Source organism: Notothenia rossii, assembly GCF_949606895.1.
Source record: "Notothenia rossii genome assembly, chromosome: 7".
NCBI classification, from domain to species: Eukaryota; Metazoa; Chordata; class Actinopteri; order Perciformes; family Nototheniidae; genus Notothenia; species Notothenia rossii.
The window spans coordinates 44,872,326-44,898,547 of NC_136905.1; the positions used below are offsets into that span (position 1 = coordinate 44,872,326).

The following is a 26,222-nucleotide window of genomic DNA, read 5'->3' on the forward strand; positions in this document are numbered from 1 at the left end:
TCTAGTGTTTATAAGGGGGCAAACGGCTCTGTGTTTACGCCTATACAATCATTTCCTGATAACGTTGAAGCAATAGCCCCACCTCTCATGCGCTCTCAGAAGAGAGTGTAGGCCCATATGACACTGATAAAAACTAGTAATTTTCTTTTACTCAAAATCTCTCCTATTATTTAATGTGTTACTTGAATTTATGGAGTAATTTTGTATCTTCATTTTGATAAGTACATTTAAATCATAGCACCAAGTAAATGTTAACGAAAGTAATGTGTTGACCTACAACCTGTGAAAAGCTAGTAAAATGTACCTGGGCAATGTGAGTAAAATTGGGCGACGCCCCCGATTACGTCAGAGGAGTTTGCGCACGGTACAGATATTTGAAAAAAAGCAGACGGTTCCAGTAGAAGAGATGAAAGCATGAAAGCATGGACCCTGGTCTAATATGAATACTCGTGGATTTTGAATCATGTAAGTATATGTTTTTACTTTAACTCTGTACATCCCCATTAGCTTGTCAGCTTAATATGGATATCAAACAAATGTTAGCTAACGTCAGTGTTTCAGCTTAGCAATTTAGCTAGTTAGCATGCTTGCTCATTTAGCCTGCTGTCATGGACGAGGCACACACAACCATAGACTGTATATATAAATGGACGTAGGGTCCGTGACGTCACCCATAGGATTCTGCAGAGTTGCCGAGAAGCCCTTAGTAGGCGGAGTCAGCGCCGTATAGACTGAGAGTTACGTCATCTCTCTCAATCGTTCCCCGGAAGTTAGCGCCAAGGCTAGCAGAGCTGTAGAGTTGCAGCATAATAGACCGTTCGTGACGGACTTTTAAAGGTAAGAAGAAGTTTAAAGATTTATATTGCGGATATTATCAGTACATCTGAATCAAATTAACATGTTTATTAAAGGATGTCAGTGGATTATCCCTAAATTAGTAGATTTAGGGAACGTTTACAGATAACAGATAAAGCTAGGATTCCGGATCAAGTTAGCAACACACGTTGAACAGCCTTTTAATTGTAAATTCCGTTCTCTTAATGTCATTTCGTCCAACGTTGTTGAATTAGAGAAGAGGGGCTTCTAAAAGGGATTGTATGCGGGGGTGGAGGGAGTTAAATATTAGATAAATATAACTTTGGTGCGTGTAAGAGTGAGTGTTTTTAGCAGAGCCATATTTTGTCCTTGTGATTATGTTGATTATTACCTGTCTGTATAATGTTGCAGCTCAGCTGATTTTGGATTGATGGCAAAGGGAGAGGGACTTAAGTGAGAGTGAAAACACAAGGTAAGTTTAATACTACTGTTTTATATAAGTAAGCATACTAAACATGTATTCTATCACTGTATTATATAAGTAATCTTGTTAGTAACCTACTGTATGGCAGGTGGAGGGGCAGTGATGTTACAGGTGGAGGAGCAAAACTGCAAGACTGCAAACTCACAATACAGAGAAATCAAAGTTTGTTCTCCAGAGAAGAGGTTGATTTCACTTTATTTATTTCATATTTTCTAAAGATGTGGAAATGGCAACAAAAAAAAACTTGAGAGCTGCAACCAAGACAACTGTAACAACATGAATAGAGAGCCACCAAGGTTTTTCAAGTCCCTCTCTTACTCCATTTTGCCAACCCAAACTTCCAGGTACATGACGGGACACCTTGCTTGTTTTTGTTGTTTGCGCTCCTCTGGCTGGGTGCTGGCAGGTGGAGGGCAGTGATGTTGGCAGGTGGAGGGGCAGTGATGTTACGGGTGGAGGGGCATTGATGTTAGACACCAGGCTCAAACTTAACACATTGCATCCTTCTTTGCAGTGTCCTTATTCCTGGAAGGGGAATCTGCAATTCCTGCAGAGTTTTGTAACCCGTTGGTCCGCACGCAAAGCGAATTTTTAAAGCCTTCTTAATTGTCTCATTGCTCCATTTCATCCCCTTTGTGGTGAGTCTGCCTAATGCCTTAGGTTGGTCTTTTTAAAACGTTTTCTTATGTTTGTTGTCCCTAATTTTCATTGTTTTCTTGAGAGCTGCATTTTCCTTCCTGATTTTTCTTAGTGCAGACTTTGCTTTTTTTTTAGTGATTCCTTCTTGGCTCTTTAATTTTCTCTTTAATTTTTTTAATAGATCTGTTTGACTGGCTGCTGTTTCCCTCGTATGCTGACTGGCTGCTGGTTCCCTCGTATGCTGACTGGCTGCTGGTTCCCTCGTATGCTGACTGGCTGCTGGTTCCCTCGTATGCTGACTGGCTGCTGGCTGAGTGGGTGGTGTCCACCCTCCCTGTCTCTCCTCACTAGCCATGTCCTCTCTTTCTTCACCCTCACTTTCCTTTCTCTCAGTCTCCTCATCCCTTCTTCCCTCAATCTTTGAGACTAATGTAAGTAGAAGACATGGCACTGTAGATTTTCGAACATTTAAAATATTATACCACTTAAAAATAAGAAATATGACTTTTGTTACCAAGAGTTCATACTTATTATACCTGTGTCACCTTTCACACTATAGCTGTGATCATGAGCTATGGGCTTTATAGATACAGGTCCCGGGGTGAATCGTGGTGCAGGTGCCCTTCTCTTTTTGACCACAGGGCGATGCACGAAGATGGTGGGTATAGCCTCTGCTCTCAGTCTAGTCTTGCCCTTTTTTGTCTTGACAAACTGGTCTGCATCAAAATGTGCCTGCGGAGTGACTTGAGGTTACTTCACACACAGAACAACTCAGTTTTGTCTGCCCACATACATATTCCATAGTGGTTGAATACACAGTATTAGGAAACACTTTATACTTACTGGACATGTTATACTCATTACATACTGTATATAAAATATGACCAAGAATGTGAGACAACTTTATAGAAATTCATATCACATCTGTTACTGATGCCATTTGTCATACTTTGTTAAACTCACAAATAATAAAGTTCCATAACTTCAGTTGGGAACAAAGACCACACCTTATCTCCCCAAGGCAATTTCCCATCCAATAGGTGTGCTATATAGGTGTGTATAACCCTTTCTCCTGTCTGTTACTCCCTCTTTCAGCACAAGAACCAGAGGGGGATTCAATGGAGCCTGAATACCTGCACTGAGACCCTCACCCTGCACCCTGAGTCTCAACTCTCTGTGTTTTTCAAGCCTTTCCCTGTTTTTTTGTATTAAACAAAACATTAAGATTTCCCAATGGTGTGGTTTTCGTTTTGTGAAAAAGTGCAAATGCAGTGTTTGTATATAATATCCTCACATATTTTTTTGCTGTTGGTCGTGAAATTGCTCCTGCTGACTTGAGCCAGCCATTTTTTCCTCCGCTCTGTGTCAGTGGGGAAGCCGTACATTCGTACTCCTTTCTCGGAGCGATTTGAGCATCCCCAGGCAGCACAGCAAACCATGGTGGCGACTAGGAGGCAGCACAGCAAACCAGGACAACACGGAGGAAAAGGCACAGACAAACTGCATGATATGCTATTCAATGTTTATTGAATTCCATGTATTTGCAATGGATGTTCCTAAAACAACACATTTAACATCATCATCATCATCATCATGCTGCTGCTGCTGCTAGTCCTTTGATAGTCACCTGTCGGTCTCCTGTCCTTTCTGAAAGCCATAAAGATGACATTAGTCATTTAGATAACTTGTGTCCTCAATTACCATGGGATTACTGAAACTACCATGAATTTAAGAAAATGGTAGAAATTAATCTAATCTGAATTTTGAAGCATTCCTTTAGATCCCCTCCCTCTAAATATATCAATAAACATTAGAAAGTGATGTTCCTGACTACCATACAAGTTTAAGAAGATAATATTGGTTTTAAAGAATTCAAAGCTATAAATAAACAGCAACAGGCTCTTTGACCAAGGCACTGTTAGCCTAACATGTAAACTAGTTGTTCACACTAATCCTAATATTAGCAAATTATATTTTTTAAAACATATTGATGTAAATACATACACATATCGATTTGTTGTATAAATATTGCAAATCAAAACCTTTATTCACTAATAATTACCGAAAAATCGTAGTTCTATCTCCTGTTATCAATGCATTCACATTGCCCACCATGAACTTCCGGGGAACGATCCTCGTCTACATGAACCACGTGACGATAACCGTTTTTGGACTTCCGCTGTCGTAACTCTTCTATCTATACGGCGCTGGGCGGAGTCGGCCACTAATGGCTCGACAGTGACGTCAGAGTTCAACTCCCGCCTACTCCAGCCTGCTCCAAATAAGGGCAAAGAGGTGGAGCCGAGGCAGGACCTGCTGCCACCGAGCTGAAAGTTCCAGAGCTAGCTGAAGCTACCAAGCTAAGCTAACATGCTCCCCATCTGCACACTGGCGTGGCGTTTTACGTTTCTAAGGTAAGCGGACATGAAACTATTCAGCAAAACTATCAATAATAATCTAAGTTATTGAGTTTTTAGCATAATACTCCAGAATCTTAAAATCCCTTAACGTTTGTATGCAATTGTGCTAAATTCAACACTGGAATCAAGCAAATATTAATATGTTTGAATTACATTAGTTATTCATATTTTGATATCACTTAATTATACGTTTAATACATTTAAGTCAAGCTAAGGTACATGTGATGGTAGCTAGTTAGTGCTCTTACCTGTGAGGCCTCCTCCAAACAGCATAATAACCAGACTGTATCATTAAAACTAAGTACCAGTTCTAGACCCTTGACTTTAGACAAACAATTCAAAAGACAACATGTATTTAAAGACCCATTGTAACGACGAGACGCCGTTACTAGAGCTCTCGTGAACATGTTTATATAATTTATTGATGTAGTATTTATTTAATGGTATAATTGTTCACCCCTATCTTGTCTGTTGCTTCCGGTCGCCTCTGTGTTCCCTCCTACTGATTACCCAATTGTGTTCACCTGGTGCCCTGTGTTGTCTCCTCCCCCCTCACCTGTGTCTAATTGCTCCCCCCTCACCTGTGTCTTGTTAGTCAGTGTGTGTATTTAGGTGCTGTTTTCTAGAGGCTGGTAGTGTGTGAGATCTTTGTGGCTGCAGGATGTGTTCATGGAGAACAGCAGGATTGAGGCTGTGAACTTTGTGCACATTATTTTAATAAATGCCCACGTCGGGTTATATTTTTGGACGTTCTGCCTCTGCCTTCTTGCTTGGTCGGGCTGCTCAACGGTCAGTCTCACAATTGGCGTCAGAAGTGGGATAAACGGTCAGTCTCACACCAATCTTTATTTGAATGTGCCTCTTAACCTGATATATTAGTTATACAGTAATAGTATTGACAATCTAGAAAAACTGAGCAACTCAACAGTCAACTTTATGTTTCTTATTGTCTAAAGCATTAATTATTTTAATTTTTCCACTCTCATATTCAGTGTGGACGGATTGAGACAGGGTGGTGTCCAGAGAGCTGCAGAGACTTCAGGGAGAAACCTCCGTGTGATGGACGTCCTGTCTGTTGGTTTGGAGAGGACTGAGGGTCTTTCCTCAGCGAGGAGGACCAGGCCTGATGGAGGAGCCCATACTGGGCAAAGCTGATACCAACTGCACAGGCCTAGTCTGTCACTTCATTTGACTAAATGTGTTTACTTATACATTTAGTAGGTTTACACCTTCTGTCTATATGTGCTTTTTATTTAAAACATTTGATTAAGTTTTGGGTCACATTTCAAAAAATTGTATTTGCATTTGCACTCCTTTTGTCCATTATTCTTACTGAACATTTTAGATTACACATTCACATCTGACTGAAGATTGGCCCCATTTATTTGTGACGTTGCAAACTCTGCGGTACAAGGCACAAGTGATGTGAAGCTCATAAAGCGAGGCAAATAGAAATAATCAGCTGATGGAATGTAGATGTGGAAATAGGTGCATTCAATCAGCTGAGTGTGTTTTCACAATAAAAGTAGTTTCTTAGTGAATGTCCTGTACTGGTCTTACAATCTCATAACATCAGCTTTTAATTTTCCTCTTGGATGTTCTTCTTGACCCTCAGAGAAGGAGAAAATGTTGAATCGTGTCTTTCAGGCATGTCCGTTCCTAACACAAATGACAGGAAACATAAAACATGTAATTGCAGAACAAGTGTGTTATTTATGAAAGCGGTGCGTTTGTGTTTAGGGGCTGTAGATATAATTATTTTGTAATTGTAATGTTTTTTTTTTATTTCAACAGTGAGCTACAAAGACAATCAGATTATGAATGAACAGTATGAAGTTCATCAACATTGAAATATATGTTATGAAAATAATATTGAACTGTTATCAAAACGTAGTGCAACTGTAGAAAGTTGCTCTGTTGTCTCACTGAAAGAATAACTTTTACCACGTTTTTTTCAGACAATATTGAGAGATAAATAGTAGCAGTTCTCACTATGTGTTAAATATATTTGCCTTCAATACATTAAATTAGAAAGCTGACAAAATCATATTGCTTGTTAACATCTAAATGTAACTTTTTGCATGGAAAAAACCCTCAACTTAACTGATGTGTAGGTGATCTAGTATTTAGTATTGTTTAATGGAATGTATGTCAGTGTATTAAAGTCAATACTTCATTCATTTAGACCAATATCTTTCTTGATTATTTGTACAGTATGAAAAGTCTTTATACCTGTGCTGAAGTTCACTGCTGTGAGGAGTCCAGTTCTGACTCTCACTCTCTGGTCCAGCCTGTCTGCATCACCTGGACACCTTAAAGAGCAACTTCCAGGTTAAATACACCTGTGAATACATGTGTAGGAAAATGATGAATACACTAGATTTTCCCAAAAATATACAGAAATATACACTACAGTGACATCTGGCGTCGTTTTTGTAAGAAATGTTCACTTCCGCATAAAAAAGCCTCGGCACGTAACCTCCCGCGTGTGACGTAACACGGGGGAAACAAGGGGGAGAGCGGCCGGTGTAACGTATTAATAAACATGGATCCCAATGCTAGTTTCGACACAGAAGAAGTTGAACATGAATATTTGAATGCATATGACGGACCACAACCTTATAATTATGAGCCTGCTAGGCGTCCAAGAGACAAGGAGCAGCCAAGGATTAGAAGAAATAACGGCCATCGGAGAGAAATTGAGCTTTGGTGTGAGGAGAACCAGTGGAGAACTGGGCAGCTATCTTGATGAGTGACCGGCGTTAGCTACAGAATGTTAGCTAACGTCACATTCTATTTTCCGGAAGAAGTGTACGCTGGCGCGACTAGCTGCCGCTGCTCTCCGGTTGCCGCTGCTCTCCGGTTGCCTTTTTTATTGTTTTTACGATTCTCTGTATAGCTTGCAGCAGATCACCTATCTGTGGCGAACGGGATACTGGTGGTCTCTACTCTGGGCTACTGTCAAAACGATCTAGACTGTTCAAATTTAGCGTGTTGGCGTTCTACTCACCTGAGTTACCTGGCCACTGCTACTGCTGTTCGGTGAACGTACATCTGCCCGTGCATCATGTGGATCTACAAACTCGCTGTGAGCTCTGTGCTCCTGTGGACTATCCTGTCCATAGTGATTTATCCAGCGTCATCTCTGATCCAATATATGAGCACGGAGCTCCTCCAGTTTCGATTCCTCCGGCTTGATCCCCCGCCTGTACTGCACTACTTCCCGGACATCGCCCGCCGTCCTCATCGGAGGTACACCCATCGCGGAGCCGGACGAAGTGTCCACATCGATGACTCCACTGCTATCAACTCCATCTGGTCTTCCACCCGCCGTCGCCCTCGGAGAACCATCCGTAGGAAGGTGGATCACAGCTCGTTAACTCGCCTGGCTAGGTCGGTTAACGTTGGCTTCTCCAACCAGCAGTCCGACGTCAAATTTGGCTTATTTAACATCCGCTCCCTCACTGGCAAGGGATTACTTCTACAGGACCTCCTCCGTGACTGCAAGTATGACTTCCTTTGTCTAACAGAGACATGGCAACATCCTGATGATTATTCTCAGTTAAACGAGTCAATTCCCCCTGGGTTTGTTTACACCTGTCAACCCCGTCTCACCGGCAGAGGAGGCGGTCTCGCGATATTACACCGCGAGACTTGGAAGGTCTCAGCTGTCACCGTGCCAGTGTCACGCTCATTCGAGTCCGTGGCTATACAACTAAATGGACCTACTCCAACTATTTTAGTCATTATATACCGCCCACCCAAACCTAACAAGGACTTCACTGATGAATTCACCACACTTCTCACTCACATTTGTTCACTCTCATCCAATATCATTCTGTTAGGTGATGCTAATATTCATTTGGACAAAATTAATCTTTCTCTCACTAAGGACTTCATCTCATGCCTGGACAGCTTTGGTCTTCAACAACATGTTGACTTCCCTACTCATTCGAAAGGTCATATTCTGGACATAGTCTGTTGTGCTGGTGTCACTCCCCTAAACTGTTCTGCTGTCTGTCTCCCCATCTCTGACCACATGCTCATTTCATTTAATTTAAGTCTGTCACTGTCCAAAATCAAACTGTCACGCACTATGTCCTTCCGTAATATCAAAAACATCAATGTAACCGACCTCACAACTGGTATTGACTGTTTTCCCACCATCACCCCCCCATGTACCCCGGAACAGCTGGTTCTCTTGTATAACAATGGTCTCCAGACTCTGTTAAATTCACTTGCCCCCCTCAAATCCCGGACTGTTTCATTCCCCCACTCCGCTCCCTGGTTCACCCCCCACCTACGTCAGCTGAAAGCCGAAGGTCGTCAGCTGAAGAGGCTTTTCAGCAAAACCGGACTCACCATACACAAACAAATGTACCATACCCACATCCTCATATACAAAGATGCCCTCTCCTCAGCCAAATCCCAATATTTTACAGCAAAAATTACTGCTGGTGCTGGAAACACCAGGGCCCTGCACTCAGTGGTCAACAAATCACTCCGCCCCCCTGATTACCTCCCCCCACACTTTTACTCCACTGACCACTGCAACTCCCTGATGTCATTTTTTAACACAAAAATAGACACCATTCACCAGCAACTGACCCCTCACACGTCCAGTTGTCCACCTCCTTTTGTCCCCCACCCCCCCCCTCTCTCTACCTCTCTCCTGCTTCAAACTCCCCTCTGCTGCGGATTTATCCAAAATCATCCGGAATTCCAAGCCATCCACCTGCCAACTTGACCCCCTCCCATCCTCCCTGGTTATAGCCTCCCTCCCCTCACTGCTGCCCCTGATAACTGCCATTATTCACTCCTCCCTCACCTCTGGTTCTGTCCCCTCAGCCCTCAAAACTGCAGCTGTCACACCGTTATTAAAGAAACCTGGTCTAGATCCCAACATCTTCAACAACCTCCGCCCCATCTCCAACCTACCTTTTCTCGCTAAAATACTAGAAAAAGCAGTGGCATCACAGATTCAGACACACCTCACCAACAATAACCTTTATGAACAGTTCCAGTCCGGTTTTCGCCCCCGTCACAGTACAGAAACAGCCCTCATTAAAATCACAAACGACCTCCTGATAGCAGCTGACTCTGGACAATTATCCATCCTCATCCTCCTTGATTTAAGTGCAGCCTTTGACACCATTTCCCACTCCACCCTCCTTGACCGACTTACATCCATTGGCTTATCTGACACACCCCTAGACTGGTTTCACTCATATCTCTCCGGCCGTACTCAGTTCATTCAGTTAAAATCATTCACATCCCATCCCTCCCTCATCTCCTCCGGTGTCCCCCAGGGCTCTGTCCTTGGCCCCATCCTCTTCATCATCTACCTCCTCCCCCTTGGACAGATTTTCCGTAAACATAACATCAATTTCCACTGCTATGCGGACGACACCCAGCTATACGTCTCCTCCAAACCCTCTTCCACCTTCCCACCCCCCTCCCTCTGTACCTGTTTACAGGAAATCAAATCCTGGTTCACCTCAAATTTCCTAAAACTCAACAGTGATAAAACTGAGGTAGTCCTCATTGGTTCAAAACTCACACTCACCAAGAAACCCAGTTTTACTCTCACCATCGACAACTCCCCGGTTTCCCCCTCCCCTCAGGTCAAGAGTCTGGGTGTCGTCCTCGACAGCACCCTCTCCTTCCACACCCATATCAACAACACCATCCGGTCTGCCTACTTTCATCTCAGAAACATCAACCGCCTCCGCCCCTCACTCACTCCCCACAGTGCCGCTATCCTGGTCCACTCTCTCGTCACCTCCCGCTTGGACTATTGCAATTCCCTTCTCTATGGTCTCCCCCACAAACACCTACACAAACTCCAACTGGTCCAAAACGCTGCTGCCCGTATCATCACCAGAACCCCTGTCATCAGTCACATCACCCCTGTACTACACCAACTCCACTGGCTTCCCATTAAACACCGCATTGACTACAAGATCCTCTTTCATACTTTCAAAGCCATTCATAACCTCGCCCCCCCATACCTGTCTGACCTTGTCCATGTCAACATTCCCACCCGGTCTCTTAGGTCTGCCTCCTCCATCACTCTCAAAGTTTTCCCAGCCCGTCTCTCCACCATGGGGTCAAGAGCCTTCAGCCGCTCTGCCCCTCACCTCTGGAACTCCCTCCCCCCTGATATTAGAAACATGGACACTATCACCACTTTCCAAACTCACCTCAAAACCCACCTGTTCAGGCAAGCGTATGGCTGACCTGTGCTGCAAGCTGTATGTTTTTAGTAGTTATGTTTTTAAACTGTGTTTTGCTTTTAACTATGTTTGTAAAAATTGTTTTTAACCTTGTTGTACGGCGACCTTGAGTGCCTTGAAAGGCGCCTTATAAAATAAATGCATTATTATTATTATTATTATTATTACAACATTGTGAAGTTAGCAATCATATATCAGGCTATAACTAACGTAGCATTGATAATATAGTAACGTTACTGGCAGGACTGTTGATACTGATCCATAACAGAAACTAATGCGCAAGTATCAGCCGTATCTCGCGTTACCTAATGCAACTCCACGGTGCTGTGTACCGGAGGGGAGACGCGAGATACGGCTGATACTTGACGATCTGGCGGAGAAAGGTTGTGGAGCCTCCGTTGATATGCCGTTGTAAATGGCTTGATGGAAAGCAGGTGTGTAGTCGGGGAGGGTACACAGCTGATTGCAGCAGGTGAGTGGAGGTTGAGCCGGGAGCCAGGAGTGACAGCCACCACGCACACACATTCAACACAGACAGGGGGAAACAAACAAACACAAAGGAGACGGCTGGAGCAGTACAGCCACCACAGCGTTACCTGATGCAACTCCACACTACGTCTTACGGTGCCATGTACCGGAGGGGACAGAAAGAGAGCAGCGAAGGGGGGGAGGGAGAGAGATGTAATACGGTTTCCTGATAAAGCTGTGGAGAGTATGTGCTGCAGGGCAACACATCATCACACCCAGGTCGGCCTATGTTGACGTTATGTCAGTCCCCTGTGTCGGCTTTTTACAACGCAAGGGGCCGCCCTTAGCGTACATTTTTTACTTTCCGGGATTTGCCCTTAGCGTACATTTTCAACTTTCCGGGATTTGCCCTTAGCGTACATTTTCAACTTTCTGGGATGTCCATAGGCATCTACATAGCTCCCTAAACGTATGTTGTAGACGACTTGAGATCCCGAGCGAATGCTACCCTCCGCGGGCCACTCTGCTGAAGCCTACGTTGCGAGACTAAATTGCATTAAAAACATTATGCTCTTTATATATTGTCTTTATTATGCTTTATATAGTGTCTCGGGCTTTGGCTATAGGGCGGCTCAAAGTATTTTGTCTGGCCGTTGTGAAGACTGCTTTGTTTATTGTCCATGTTTTTGTTTTAAATAAAGCATTTTCAATCGACGCATGCCAAACATGCGACGCCATATGATGCGTCGCATCTGCGCACAGGGAGCCGGGAGACCCCGAGGTCCTTATTCCCCGTATTTTTTAAATAAAGAGACTTTTAGACTGCATTGAATTAAAAACATTATGCTTGCTATATATTGTCTTTATTATGCTTTAAATAGTGTCTCGGGCTTTGGCTATAGGGCGGCTCAAAGTATTTTGTCTGGCCATTGTGAAGACTGCTTTGTTTATTGTCCTTGTTTTTGTTTTAAATAAAGCATTTTCAATCGACGCATGCCAAACATGTGACGTCATATGATGCGTCGCATCTGCGCACAGGGAGCAGGGAGTCCCCGAGCTCCGTATTCCCCATATTCCCCGTATTTTTTTAAATAAAGAGACTTTAAATCACGGGCGCGCATCAAACGTGTGACGTAATGTGGTATTAAAAGTATTAAAAGAGGTGAAAATCACTACAAGTCTGGGCATGTTGAGAGCTGTACATACACACAAGGGGAGTTCAGTCGGTTCATAAGAGTCAGCATGCGGGAATCTGGGATTTGTAGTATTTTGCGTATTTTTCATTGTCTTACATTTCAACAGTTTTACGAAAAACTGTGACTTTTTTGACATGGAAATTATTATTTAAGATTGACAAACATCATTATGTGTAATTCGTGGCACAATTCAAACGGGATAGAAAGATAATCTTTCTCTCTCCATTGATTTCAATTATTTCAATGCATATTTTTTCCGACTAAAGTGGAGGAACCCGGAAGGGGAGGGGCTTCGCGTCTCTTTAATAAGAACGTGTTGGTTGCCGCGTCGCACTTGTTAAAGCCCATGAATAAGGTAAGAGCTTCCTTAATCATTTGTGCATAATCAGAGGTGACGAAAACCATTAAATATACACCAAAACTGTTATTAAGTCCAGCAAGCAAGTATTGTAAGCACCTTAAGAAGAGCAAGGTAGTCGTTTTGTGAGTTTGTGAATCCTTTTAAGACATTACAATACAACTTACTGGACTATGCTAGGCTAGCTAACGACTACTAGCCATAGAGAACCCTCTTTCTGGTTCCTTCCTCAAAAACGCAATTCAATTTCTCCATAGGATTTTGGAAAGTAGCTGGAAATAAGGTCTGTGGTTGAAACACATTTAAGAGACGGATCACGTTTTGTTCAGCCGGATAATATCCACATGTCTACACTACTTTTATAATTTTCGAATCATAAATCTAGTCGCCAGAAGCAAAATGCTAACGTTATGCTATAAACGAACTACATCAGGGTCGCTGCTTCAACGTCACACCAACTTAAGATCCATATTCAAACATACAGATTCTAAATGGGATAGGTTGAAGCGTCTGTTTGAACAGTTGGCAGGAAGCAGGTACTTGCTTTAAAGCAGAACAGGGCAAACACACTTAGCAGGAGTGTTTACGTGTTCGGTGTAATGACGTAAAACGGCCTGGACAACTTCTGCAGTCCTATTCAGCCACATGTTAACAACCATCGTTTTTCAAACGCGTAACCTCTTCAAAAATCACCGGCGGGGTCACAGCTGATGTATTTCATGTCGTAGAACAAAACGTGATCTGTCTCTTCAATTTGTGTCCAACACAGACCTTATTTGGAGCTATTTTCCAAAATCCTATGGAGAAATTGCATTGCTTTTTATCGAAGGAACCAGAAGTGGTAAAAATGCTAACTTACTTCCGGGTTTTAGGACGCGTCACTGCGGTTCTCTATTAGCTATTATTAATTAGCTATTAGCTTGTATAATTTTACATTTTAATAGGGTATGACTATGAGTTAATTGACTGAATGACACCCAATAAGAGCAGTCCAAAGGATTATTCCTACATGTTTATGACAGATGTGTATCTTATGCAAAGCCCTTCAAATATAGTGTTACTTTTATTTGTCAAATATAATCATACTTTACCTTTACTTATCCCACAGAGGGGACATTTACAGACATTTTACTTTAATTAAGAGGCATGCATACATTTAAGATAACAAAAATAAATGACAATTTATGAAACTACACATCCAGGTTGAACACAAAAGATAGTGTAAAAGGTACCTTGGCTAATTTTCTAAATATTGTGTCTCTTCTTTCCACACAGGTCTTTTGAAGTTGATATACCCCTGTGATCTCCCATTCAATCACCCACACAAAGGCCCTTTTAAGAGCCACATTTGTTTTGCCAAACCGTCCTTTTCAGTGTGCCTTGTCCTTACCTGTGTTGCTGTCTGTGTATATCTCTCCGTCCCTCACTCTCCCTCTCTCGCTTTTCCCTATCTTTGCTTACCCCTTTTTTTGTCTTCTCTGTCTGTGTGAGTGTTTCTGTCTGTCTGTTTGTCTTTTTGGGCATCACCATGAGTGATTCAGAGCTCCAAGATGTCCTTAAGAGCCTAGATGATCTTGTTGAACAGGCAGAACAAGAAGGTCTTGATAACTTGATTTCAAAGCAGCGGGATAAGGATGCAGTGAAGACACCTGAACCAATTGTGAAATGGAAAAAGAGAGACGTCGATGGTAACCAAATGTTTGAGAGACCAAGAGCAAGCAGGAATCTGCCAAATCAGGGTGAGTATTTAATTTCCACTATATGTTGAAGAACTAGAATGTTTACTATCTAATGAGTATTACAACAACAGCATTACATTCATTGATGTATAGGGAAAACAATCCAACGGCAAACATTTTTACATTTGAAATGTAATCTGACATGATTATAGCACTTGACCAGATTATTTGACAACATGTAATTCTATCTAAGGGGTAATGAAGACATTGAAATAGTATTTATGGTAAAGGTTTTTCTTTTGTACAGCTGGTCCCAGTCGGTGGAAAGCTCCTCGTGTTGATGCTCCTCACACTGACTATGAGATGGTCTTTGCTCCAGAGACTGTTGGTATGTAATGTATTGTGTTTCTCCAAGCCTAAATCAATATCTCCATATGTCTGTACTTGTTTCTGTGAGATGTGGCACTGATTTGGAAATGTTAATTCCATGTTTGAATTTTAAAAACCACTTAACATAATTATAAACATAGCTGTTAAATATTTCCAAGCCAGAGCTACTCCATAAAGTAAACTTTGATGTAGTATAAAAAAATATTTTTTTGTTTCATTCCTTATCTTTTAACAGTGTTTTCTACAAGATCTCCAGCTACCACAAAGCGATGCCTCAGGTGATGAGCAAGAAACATCAGCTCCAACAGCTACTCTTATGGCTTCTTTAGACTGGGGCACAAGAAAAAGTCTCTTTTTAGAGAGGTGGAAGACTGAGAGGCCCCGTCTGATTAACAGCACAAGAAAATGTTGCAAACCGTATCTGCCAACAGTGTGGGAGCAATCCAGCTGCTGTCCGTTGTCGTGACTGCCGACCACGCCCTTTCCTCTGTGCTGAATGTGATGTTAGCATGCACACTAGACATGTACTTCACAACAGAGATGCCATGACAGCCGGATTCTTCCAGCCATTATCTCCAACAACTTTTGTTGCTGACAAGGCTCTTTCCCATTGTGGTAAGTGTTTACAATGAATTTCATTATTGAACTTTTAGAGATCATTGGTCATTAGACATTTCAATCAATCAATCAATCAATGTTTATTTATATAGCCCAATATCACAAATGTTACATTTGTCTCAGTGGACTTCACAGTTTGTACAGAATATCAGTATGACAATACGACACCCTCTGTCCTTAGACCCTCACATCGTACAAGGAAAAACTTCCGGAGAAAACCCCACAGTTTAAAGGGAAAGATGGGAGAAACCTCAGGGAGAGCAACAGAGGAGGGATCCCTCTCCCAGGACGGACAGACGTGCAATAGATGCCGTGTGTAAATTGAAAAGATAATACATTTGCAACATAGGTAGTCCAAATGTTTGGAAATGCATGTGTGTATAATAGGAAGATGAATCCACGAAGATATCCATCCAGGACTTATGATCCAGGACCACAGCCACGACTCAAGATCCAGGACTTGCGATCCATGACACAGGACCGCAGGATCATCCATGACTCCGAATCCCGTCGTATATAGACACCAAAAAGAAAGACATTTGGGGAAGCTGGGTTAATCGGAACATGAGAGTACACAGGTATTGACAGAGAGAAGGAAGAAGTAAGATGTCCCCCGACAAACTAAGCCTATATCAGCAAAACTAGGGGCTGAATCTAATCAGCCCTAACTATAAGCTTAATCAAAAGGAAGGTCTTAAGCGCACTCTTAAAAACGGATAGGGTGTCTGCCGTCCGAACACAAACTGGAAGCTGATTCCACAAAAGTGGAGCTTGATAAGAAAAGGCTCTGGCTCCCATTGTACTTTTAGAGACTCGAGGAACAACCAACAACCCTGCATTCTTGGAACGCAATGCCCTAGTAGGACAGTAGGCTATAATGAGTTATTTAAGGTAAGATGGCGCCTGCCCATTAAGGGCTTTGTAGGCGAGAAGAAGAATTTTAAATGTTATCCTGTGTTCTATAGGGAGCCAGTGTAAGGCAGCCAGAACAGGAGTAATGTGGTGCCTTTTCCTAACTCTGGTTAGTACACGAGCTGCAGCATTTTGAATCAGCTGAAGCGACTTGACTGACTTCTTGGTACACCCTGATAATAAGGAGTTACAATAATCCAGCCTTGAAGTAACAAATGCATGGACTAGTTCCTCTGCATCGTTTTGAGGCAAGATATGCCTGATTTTTGCAATGTTACGTAGATGGAAGTAGGCGGTCCTTGAAATTGATTTTATGTGGGCGTTAAAGGTTAAATCCTGATCAAATATAACACCAAGATTCCTTACAGTCTCACTGGAGGCCAAATTAATGCCATCCATAGTTAGTATATCTTTAGATAATTTGTTTCGTAGATTCTTTGGGCCAAGTACAATAACTTCAGTTTTGGTCGTGTTTAACATCAAAAAATGTAAGGTGATCCATGTTTTTAAGTCCTTGAGGCAGTCTTGAATTTTATTTAGATGATTAATTTCATCAGGATTGATTGATAAATATAGTTGAGTATCATCCGCATGACAATGAAAGTATACAGAATGATTCCTTATAATATTGCCTAACGGAAGCATATATAATGTGAACAAAATAGGTCCGATCACTGAGCCTTGTGGCACTCCATGGCTAACTTTGGTTTGCGTGGAAGATTCATCGTTGACACGTACAAACTGAGAGCGTTCAGATAGATAGGACCTAAACCCGCCTAAAGCAGTTCCCTGTATGCCAACTAAGTGCTCTAGTCTTTGCAATAGGATATCATGGTCGATAGTATCAAATGCAGCACTGAGACCGAGCAAAACAAGAATAGAGACAAGTCCCTTGTCAGAGGCTATTAGAATGTCATTTGTGACTTTAACCAGAGCTGTCTCTGTGCTATGATGTGTTCTAAAGCCAGACTGAAAATCTTCAAGTAAATCATAGTTTTTAAAGTAATCACACAGCTGTTTTGCGACTGCTTTCTCAAGAATTTTTGAGAGGAACGGAAGATTATAAATAGGTCTATATTTGGCTAAAACCTCTGGATTGAGGTTGTGCTTTTTAAGAAGCGGTTTTATCACTGCTACTTTGAATGATTGTGGAAAATAGCCGGATAATAAATACATATTCATAATATTTAATAAAGAAGTGCTAATTAATGGAAAAACTTATTTTAACAGCTTAGTTGGAATCGGGTCTAAGATACACGTTGATGGTTTAGAAGAGAGAATCATTGAATTTAATTGTTCAAGGTTTATGACTGAAAAGCATTCTAGTTTACTATCTAGTGTAATATTAGAACTTACGTTTCCGGGAGCTGTTGATAACACTATACTGCTCAAAGGCAAGAGGTCATTAATTTTGTTTCTAAGAGTAACAATTTCATCGTTAAAAAAGCACATTAAATCATTACTACTGAGTGCTATGGGAATAGAAGGCTCAATCGAGCTGTGGCTCTCTGTCAGCCTGGCTACAGTGCTGAAAAGAAATCTTGTATTATTCTTATTCTCATCTATTAATGAAGAGTAGTAGGCTGCTCTCGCTTTACGCAGTGCTTTCTTATATTCATTGAGAGTAATATGCCAAATTAAACGAGATTCTTCAAGTTTAGTGGAACGCCATATCCTTTCAAGTTGTCTCGACTTTTGCTTTATTTTGCGGGTTTCGGCATTATGCCATGGAGCTAATCTATGTTGTTTTATTTTCTTCTTTTTCAAAGGAGCAACAGAGTCTAATTTTATTCGCAGCGCATCTGTAGCACTATCAACAACATGATCAATTTGGGGTGGTGTACATTTTGTATAAGTTTCCTCCCTTACATGCAGACATGCTATCGAGTTAAGTATTGGTGGAATCTCTTCCTTAAATGTGGCTATAGCACTAACAGATAGGTTTCTGCTGCAGGAGCTTTTTACTAATGCTTTGTAGTCTAGTAACAGTACTTCAAAAGTTACTAAGAAATGGTCGGATAAAGCAGGATTATGCGGTTCGACTAATAGTTGCTCAATTTCAATACCATAAGTCAGAACAAGGTCGAGAGTGTGATTATAGCAGTGGGTTTGTTTATTTACACTCTGACAGAAACCAACAGAATCTAATATAGAGTTAAATGCAACAGTAAGGCTATTTTTATCATCGTCAACATGAATATTAGTCACCTACGATAATTGCTTTATCTGTTTTAAGTACCAAAGCTGATAAAAACTCAGAGAATTCTGATAAGAATTCTGAATAAGGACCTGGTGCACGGTACACTGTAACAAATAAGATTGGCTGCAAAGTTCTCCAGGTCGGATGCGTAAGACTGAAAACGAGGCTTTCAAAGGAGGTATAATTTAATTTTTGTTTGGTATTGATAAGTAAACTTGAGTCAAAGATTGCTGCAACTCCACTTCCTCGGCCCGTGCCTCGGGCAATATGAGTATTGATATGGCTGGGTGGAGTGGCCTCTTTCAACCAAGTTTCAGTGAGACAGCATATATCAATATTATAATACATGTCATCATTGATCAGATTGGGGAGGGGACCAGAGAAGATTACGGTGTCCGACATTGTTTTAGCATAACTACACACCGACGCCACATTAAGTTTGGTGCATTCTGATTGGCGTAAACGAACATCATTACCACCGACGGGAATAACAATCCTACTGTAATTACGTTTATTTTTAGCCAGCAGTTTAAGATGCGCCTCAACGTCGCCCGCTCTGGCCCCCGGAATGCATGTGACTGTGGAGGCTTCGGTCTCTAAATTCACGTGTCTCATAATAGAGCTACCAATAACCAGAGTTGGCTTCTCAGCGGGTGTCTCGCTGAGTGGGGAATATCTGTTAGATACGTGAACGGGTTGGTGGGGACCTGCGGGTTTTGCGTTATGCCCCTTCTGAACAGTCACCCAATCTCCCTGCTGCTCGGGAGTTGTCGGGGGACGGCTAAGAGGAGCTACCTTTTGCCGGTCCGCACCGGCTAACATGGGCTTTACTGTAGCTGAGTTACTTTCTAAGATGCGGAGCCGGGCTTCTGTGGCCATGATTCCCGCCTCCAACCTCACAACTATACTACATTTAACACATGTATCGGTACCAGTAAAGGAGGTAGGGAAGTAACCAAACATGAGACAGTGAGAGCAGGAAATAGCACCCGAGGGTGGGGAAAGAGCCATGGCTAGCTATCAAGCTAAAGTAGCTACCGTTAGCAAACCCAAAAAGAGTATAGGCAACTGTGGAGTTACAGTCGCTAAGAGAAGGAGAGTTGTAAGTGCTTAAGCTGTAGTAACGTGTGATTACAACGTCAGGCAGTTGCCGTGATCAAGAGTTTTAAAACGATCGATTAAGTTTAAGATAATAAGCTATCAGCAACAGAACAGGCACACGGGATACCCGGAGATGACAACAACAACAACCGGAAGTTACAACATGCTTACCGCAATAGCGTTCCGTTTCTGTATACTGAGTACAAACTGTATACAAACAATGCCCTTTTGACTCATATTTGCTTTTATTTTATTTTTAATCTTGTGTATACTCAATATTAGTCAGTCCCTCAGTACTGTTTTAGCAATGTACCTCATTGTCTGGTTTGATAAATCTTCACATCACAAAGCGTCCTTGGGTTTCGTGAAAGGCGCTATTGAAATTATTATTATTATTAATGTTATATTTCCGAATCGATACAAATGGTCTTAATTCACATGTATGATCTTTTTCAGTTCGGCTTATGCCTGTAGAAATGCCTGAGAAAATCTGTGGATGCTCGACAGTGTCCTTAAGGGTTAACCCAGGAAAGGTTGTTGCTGTGGTCACAATTAATGGTAAATATGTTAATATTTGTTTTGTTTGAAAACTACTAAAATATATATATTTAACAATTATACAACACACAAGTTTTACCATAGATGTGTGTGTGAATTTTAAATACAACTATTTGCTACGTTTTGCATTACAATTGATGTGTTTCGTTTTTTTCAAGGAAGACACAATCTCAGCATGCCTGAGTTGAGTTGTCACACATGTGATGCCACTTGGGCTGCTGGATTGGACAATCTTATCCAGAGTGGCTACTGGCCTGCTACACTTAACCTCTCAACAATTTATGAAACAGATGTGTTATATTCATTTGAACAGATGAAGATGGCCGCACCAGGACTTTCCTGCCAGGCATTTTTAAGAATGCTTGATCAGAGAACTTTCCGCTTTGGCCGTGTGAGTACTACATTTATGTATCCTACAGTATTGATTGTCTGTTGGTTTTGTGGATTTAAAAGATGTTAGTTGCATACTTTCTTCACTGAATTAATGGTTAATTTCTTTTTTGGAAATAGTCTGGGAAGATCTCAGCAGGCAACTTTCAGCAAAGTTTTTTTGAGTGGGAGGCTGTCCGATTTGAGGTGGAAAACATCTGCAAAGAGGAGAGCTTCATCTGTCCTGCGTGCACCCCGGATATGCTTGCGGTTTCAGTGGATGGAAACCGTAAGCATTACCGCTTCAAGCATGCAGCTAGGTACTCGGCAATGTTTCTAATCTCCGTGTTTAACTCGAAACAAACACAACTCTGTAATATGCTGCAACTATCCTGACACCTTAAAATACTGACAAAAACCTATGTTGTATTTAGATCCGAGGAAAAGGCCACATTTGAAGGTGTCTTCATTGCCAAGGATGAAGAAGTGACACGATTTGTGGACTATATCCACAGGACAATCAAACATGTAAAATGACAGACTATAATACAGGTTGCCTTCCATTTAATATGTTGATAAGATTATTCTTTGGACTTCTATCAACCATTTTCTATATTTTAGGTCTCTGGAAGAGGTGTTTGTGGAGGGGAGTGGTCTGCAGCCAGAGAGACTTCCCAAAGATCCACCATCAAGGTAGACGAAGAGGGACTGGAGCTTGCGGTCTGTCGCCATGGAGTGCTGCTCTGTGCACTGAATATGTACAGGGGAGAAATGTATGCTTATCCCTTGTACTTGCAAGAAAAGCTGTCAAGTAGGCAAATCACTTTCTTTTGCATGGATGTGACTTGCAAATATTGGCCTTACCTCCAAAAAGTAGCAAAGAGCTGTCCAGAGCTCCAGCACCTACTTGACATGAAACCCTTCCCTTCGGTATTTCATGCCAAAGCCCATGATTTCAAATGCGAGGTAAGGAAACATTACCAATTGCTAAAAGAAAACCCGTTGAACACCTACCTTTTTTTTTGTTGATTTGAAAAGTATATATATTTGTTTTTAACCAGGTGAAATGGAGTGGGGCGTATCAGGAGGGGGCTGGCTTAACACTCGGAGAGGAGGTGGAACAGTGCAATGCCTTTCTCTCTCGGATTGCTGTAACAACCAAACACATGACAAAAGCAGGTGAGATGACGACATAATGCTCTTATTATATCCTAAGCACAATAGGTAATTGGAATAATGTAAAAATCCTACTGTATGTGCTTGCAGGACGCACAGACATGCTTACTCTTATGGCCATGTGCTGGAACCAGCAAAAATTCAGAAATGTGGCGACCTCACTGTGTCACCGATATCAGAAGCTAAATACATCAGCAATGTGTTTTAAGATGCTATAAGTTTTGGCATTATTCAAAGCTGTGGGCTGAAATAATTGTTCTTGTTGGCTCTGATTGTTTGTCATTGTAGGCCACCAAAGTTCTGCAAAACCAGTTGCAGAACTTGGAGACCATGAAAGTGCAAATGGCAGTGACAGAGAGCAAATTGGAAGACTGAGTCAATGATGTCAAGGAGTGGGCAGAAGGTAAGGGAGGCATGAGGCACAGTGGTTAGTGCGTTGGTGTTGAGATCAGGGGGTCACAGGTTCAAACCCCACTGCAGTCGGCATGTCGTTGTGTCCCTGAGACACTTCACCCCAAATTGCTCCTGTGGGGATTGCCCACAGTATTGAGTATGTAAGTCGCTTTGGATTAAAGTGTCTAACAAGTAACATGTAATGTACTGAGGAAATTATTAACATATATGACTTTAGAAAACGCCCTTCTGCAATTTTGATTTTGATTGAGGCTCTATACCTAGACCAGTTTGGTTGAAGTCAAGGTATTTCAGAAACGTTCTAATATTAAATCTTATTAACTCACTTATTTCTTTCTTAGCCGCAAAAACAACAACAACCACCTCAAATGATGCTGATGCCTTGGCCAGCAGAATTGAGGTGCTGGTGGCTAGTATCAAGAGACAATCCCAGCGTCTTTATAAAGACACAGACGGCAGCAAAGGTCGTGCCAGGATCCGACGCAAGATCAGGACAGAGAAGGGGATCCTGACTTCTGTTGTGGAAACTTACAACCAAATGGTTGTAAGTACAGAAACTCTGTGCTTGGAAACCATTCTGTCTGGCGAGACAGCTTGAACATGGCAGCAACGACACAGTGGTATGTATAGGCCTGTCGCGATAATCGATAAATTGACTTATCGTGCGATAAATAAAAATGGACTCGATAACTTTTCTGAGCTCGATAAATTGCCGTTTACATGCGTGTTTGTTTACATAAGGATGTGACCAGCATTTTAACTAGGAGCGCTGTGGCTGCCAGACGAGCTGTGGCTGCCGTCCATGCGCGCTGTGAGGGGCGGGGCTGACACACAGCCAGGTCAGGACACTGTGTGCACGTACAGCAGCGTAGCAGGCAAATTAATAATATAGCGACAAGCGGGAGACAACGTGTGACTTACTCGCGGGGAATTTATTGGTTACAAAACCTACACATCTCGATTCTCCGGTGCGGCAGTATTTTGGATTCAAGCCAAATCAACGAGGCCAACCTACGGACTTGAGTGAGCCGGGCGGTGTGTCGCATTTGTTTAAAAAAGGTAGCGACAAAAGCAGGCAATACCACGCATTTTAAACTACACCTAAAACACAACCACTCCATTCCGTTTTCCCAGCTGGTAGCAAACACGGCAGCTGGAGATGGAGAGCCCCCACCTTCCCGACAGTTTACAATCAAAGATGCATTTGCCCGGCAATGCAAACATGTTGGTGTTCCTTGCTCGAAAACTTCGAAAAACAGATTTGGATATGGCCTGTTGAGGCATCTGGGCCTTTGTATGGACAGTGGACTGTACACATGATTGTTGTTTTAAGGAGATTTTTTTTGCTTGTGAGACAATGTGTGCTCATATTGATTTATTTATATATATATTTATATATATTTATCTATCCATCTATATAGAGATGGATAGATAGATGGATTGAGAGCTCTGTTTTCCAGCCTGAGTCTATTTAATTTATTGTTTTGGTTGTGTGTGATTTAATTAATTAATTATAATTTCATTAATTTGTTTTATTTATTATATATCATTTATATATTTTAATATTATTTCACATTTCATTTGCAATGTTGAATGTTCAATAAAAAGTTCTGTTTGAAAGGATGTACTAGAATTATTATGATATATTATCAGTATGTCAGTGGTCTAAAATGGTCTTACAATGGTGCCGACAATATTATCGTTTATCGCAATAATTTCCAGGAACATTTATCGTCCAACAAAATTATTTATCGTGACAGGCCTAGGTATGTACATTAGTCTGTTGATTACTTCCAACAAATCTGACACATAACCCATAATGTATCAAATGTCAATCTGTAACGCAATAGGACTCTATTCATTTTAATTTCGCATACACATGACTTAAGTCTTTCTCATAAATGCAATCCAGACTCTGTGGATCTGAAGACTAAAAGAAAGGCGTTTGACATCATCATGGCAATAAGGAGACTTCAGGAGGAGAAGAAGATTGTGGTCACAGAGATGGACCACCATTGGAAAATTCTCAAAGCCCGTGCTGATTCCCTGAAAGAGCTGTCCTGCCTTCTGCCCAGTGAGCCGATACAAAGTATGTATTCGTATGTTAAATCCAATTAACATACAATGCAATAATGACTGTATTACTAACAGACGTTCTTTGATATTGTTTTCTATTTAAGACCTGCCTTGGAGCCTAAGCGACGAGGGGTTGAAAGGGATCCAAAGCATTGTCTTCAGGAAGAGGCAGAACATCAGAGAGATGAAGACGCACACCAGAGCGTGTTACCTGCAAGTTTTGTCTGGAGCAGAAAACATCAACTTCTTGCAGAGGGCTTCATCTGAGGATTTTGACAGTGAATCTGATTCGGAAATTGATTAGAAACTGACACCTTTCTCATACTGGACAATGAACTTAACTCTGCAAGACTATCAGTTCCCATGTATGCCATACTTGCACTAAGAATTGAAACCACTCTGATGTGGCTACTGATATTCACTATTTCCCAGGATCTAAAATAGGCAACCAACCTATACCGTTGTCATCGTTCATTCAAAATTATTTGAGGAACACTGTGGACACAACCTGGTCCAGCTGCTTCCCCTCTGGTAGCGATACAGATCACGCATATCATTTGATATCTGATATCACTGTCCATATAAATCCTCCACACTGTTTATACACATATAGATATCATATATATATTTATTTATAAAACGGACAAGTCAAATCAAGCAATCTGATTGGTTCTTAGCCGTGATATACTGAGCGTATACCACGGGTAGAATTGTAAGTTACTTTTCACAACAAGTCAGTATCCCTCCGCGTCTGAGAAAAACAGTATACCGCAACAATTAAGCAGTGGAGAAGTAACGGGGCAGAAGCCCTCCTTTTTGACGCAGCGGTCCAGACATAGACATCAAACGGCAAAAGATATTCAGTGTGCAGTTCCTTTGGCATTAGGGCAGGGATATCTAGATACTTTTGAAGGTTTAACATAATGAATTGTGCTACTTTTAAAGCAAGCAACGATGTTTTCAAATCTGTAATCAAAGAGGTCCGCAAAAACGCTATCGACCAATCAGATTGCTTGATTTGACTTGTCAGTTTTATAAATATATTTAAATTTCTTCCGTTACGAAACAAACGTACAAAGCATAAAATGGAAACATTTAAGATTAACTTCGAACTCCGGGGGGGTCTTACTATGGAGGAGTGGATTGAGCAGTGCCTATCTCCAGAAAAAAAAGCACCTAAACTACGACATGCAGAGCTACGTGAAGAGCAGGTAGACCATCTGGAAAAGTACCACCATTCAAAAGCTTTCTGATGCGGGTCTTGAAACAAAGCAGAGAAATTATGACCGTTAGTGGCCACAGGTGCGAAAGCTCTCTCCAGAGCTACTGGAAGCCCAATCTCGGGGACCGGAGAAAGTGGAGCAATATTTTCGCCATGCCAAGCAACAGCCTCGAACAACCTCAACCTATACAAGTGACCACGTAAGCCATGCTACTGATGCTGGACAGTTTTTCAGTGGATGCACAATAAACAGCAACATACACATTAATGTAAATAAACAGCCAAATAATGGATCAACGCTCTCTGTCTAATATGTTCGCTTGCTGTTAGTGTTGTTGCATAGCAACCACCTTTTGTGCAGAAGGCAATGGAGGGACCATTTTATTTTGAACATCATCATTTACTAATAAAAACTATTTAAATTAGAGTGTGTATTTTTCTTTCCTATTGCCACACTTGGTAACCGTTTTATAAAAGCAATAGCTCACGACAGGCCGTGGTATATGCTCATTATATCACATTTAAGGGGCGTGGTTCGGCCCGACGCGAAGCGAATCATATAATGTAGAACAGTGTTTATTTCATAATTTGATCATATTTCATACCTTTATTATGCAACGTTAAACTGCATCTGCACCACTAGGCCTAAGCTATCGCTAATGTCAACGGGGGGGGGGGGGGGGCTGCTAGTGGAGTATGAAGCCCTCTGTATCGCGAATGACACGCGTCTCAAACAAGCCTAGTACAAAATTGCGGCGCAACTTGGTGGGCGGTACTCTGGAATGAGATCTCTGCGTGAGAAATACAGGGTTTGGCGTGTGAGCGTGTGAATGGAGTGAAATGCGTGTGTCAAACGCCAAATGTGTGAGACTTGAGAGCTCTGTGACAAT

The 26,222-nt window shown here is 41.8% G+C and overlaps 1 protein-coding gene across 8 annotated transcripts; it reads left to right on the forward strand.

The window, feature by feature from the left end:
- The first annotated feature begins 471 nt into the window (after positions 1-471).
- Positions 472-25,625, forward strand: LOC307046054 (uncharacterized protein). Of its 8 annotated transcripts, XM_079692197.1 has the most exons (17): positions 472-837; positions 1,228-1,938; positions 2,121-5,185; positions 5,352-14,356; positions 14,604-14,684; positions 14,922-15,301; positions 15,486-15,616; positions 19,974-20,075; positions 20,234-20,466; positions 20,586-20,764; positions 20,879-20,972; positions 21,066-21,410; positions 21,506-21,623; positions 21,909-22,023; positions 22,376-22,654; positions 23,947-24,123; positions 24,215-25,625. In XM_079692197.1, the coding sequence occupies exons 7-14, from the start codon at positions 15,544-15,546 to the stop codon at positions 22,001-22,003; spliced, it is 1,239 nt and encodes a 412-aa protein (XP_079548323.1). In that variant the 5' UTR covers positions 472-837; positions 1,228-1,938; positions 2,121-5,185; positions 5,352-14,356; positions 14,604-14,684; positions 14,922-15,301; positions 15,486-15,543; the 3' UTR covers positions 22,004-22,023; positions 22,376-22,654; positions 23,947-24,123; positions 24,215-25,625. The 8 variants fall into 8 exon arrangements, with proteins under 8 accessions (XP_079548323.1, XP_079548324.1, XP_079548325.1 ...); XM_079692198.1 differs by having other exon boundaries at positions 15,486-20,075; positions 20,238-20,466; XM_079692199.1 differs by having other exon boundaries at positions 15,486-20,075; positions 20,389-20,466.
- Positions 25,626-26,222: the final 597 nt, after the last annotated feature.

What these genes read in the sequence shown, in the direction of transcription:
- LOC307046054 (XM_079692193.1), top strand. Translation starts at nt 7,427, where the DNA reads ATGTGGATCTACAAACTCGCTGTGAGCTCTGTGCTCCTGTGGACTATC.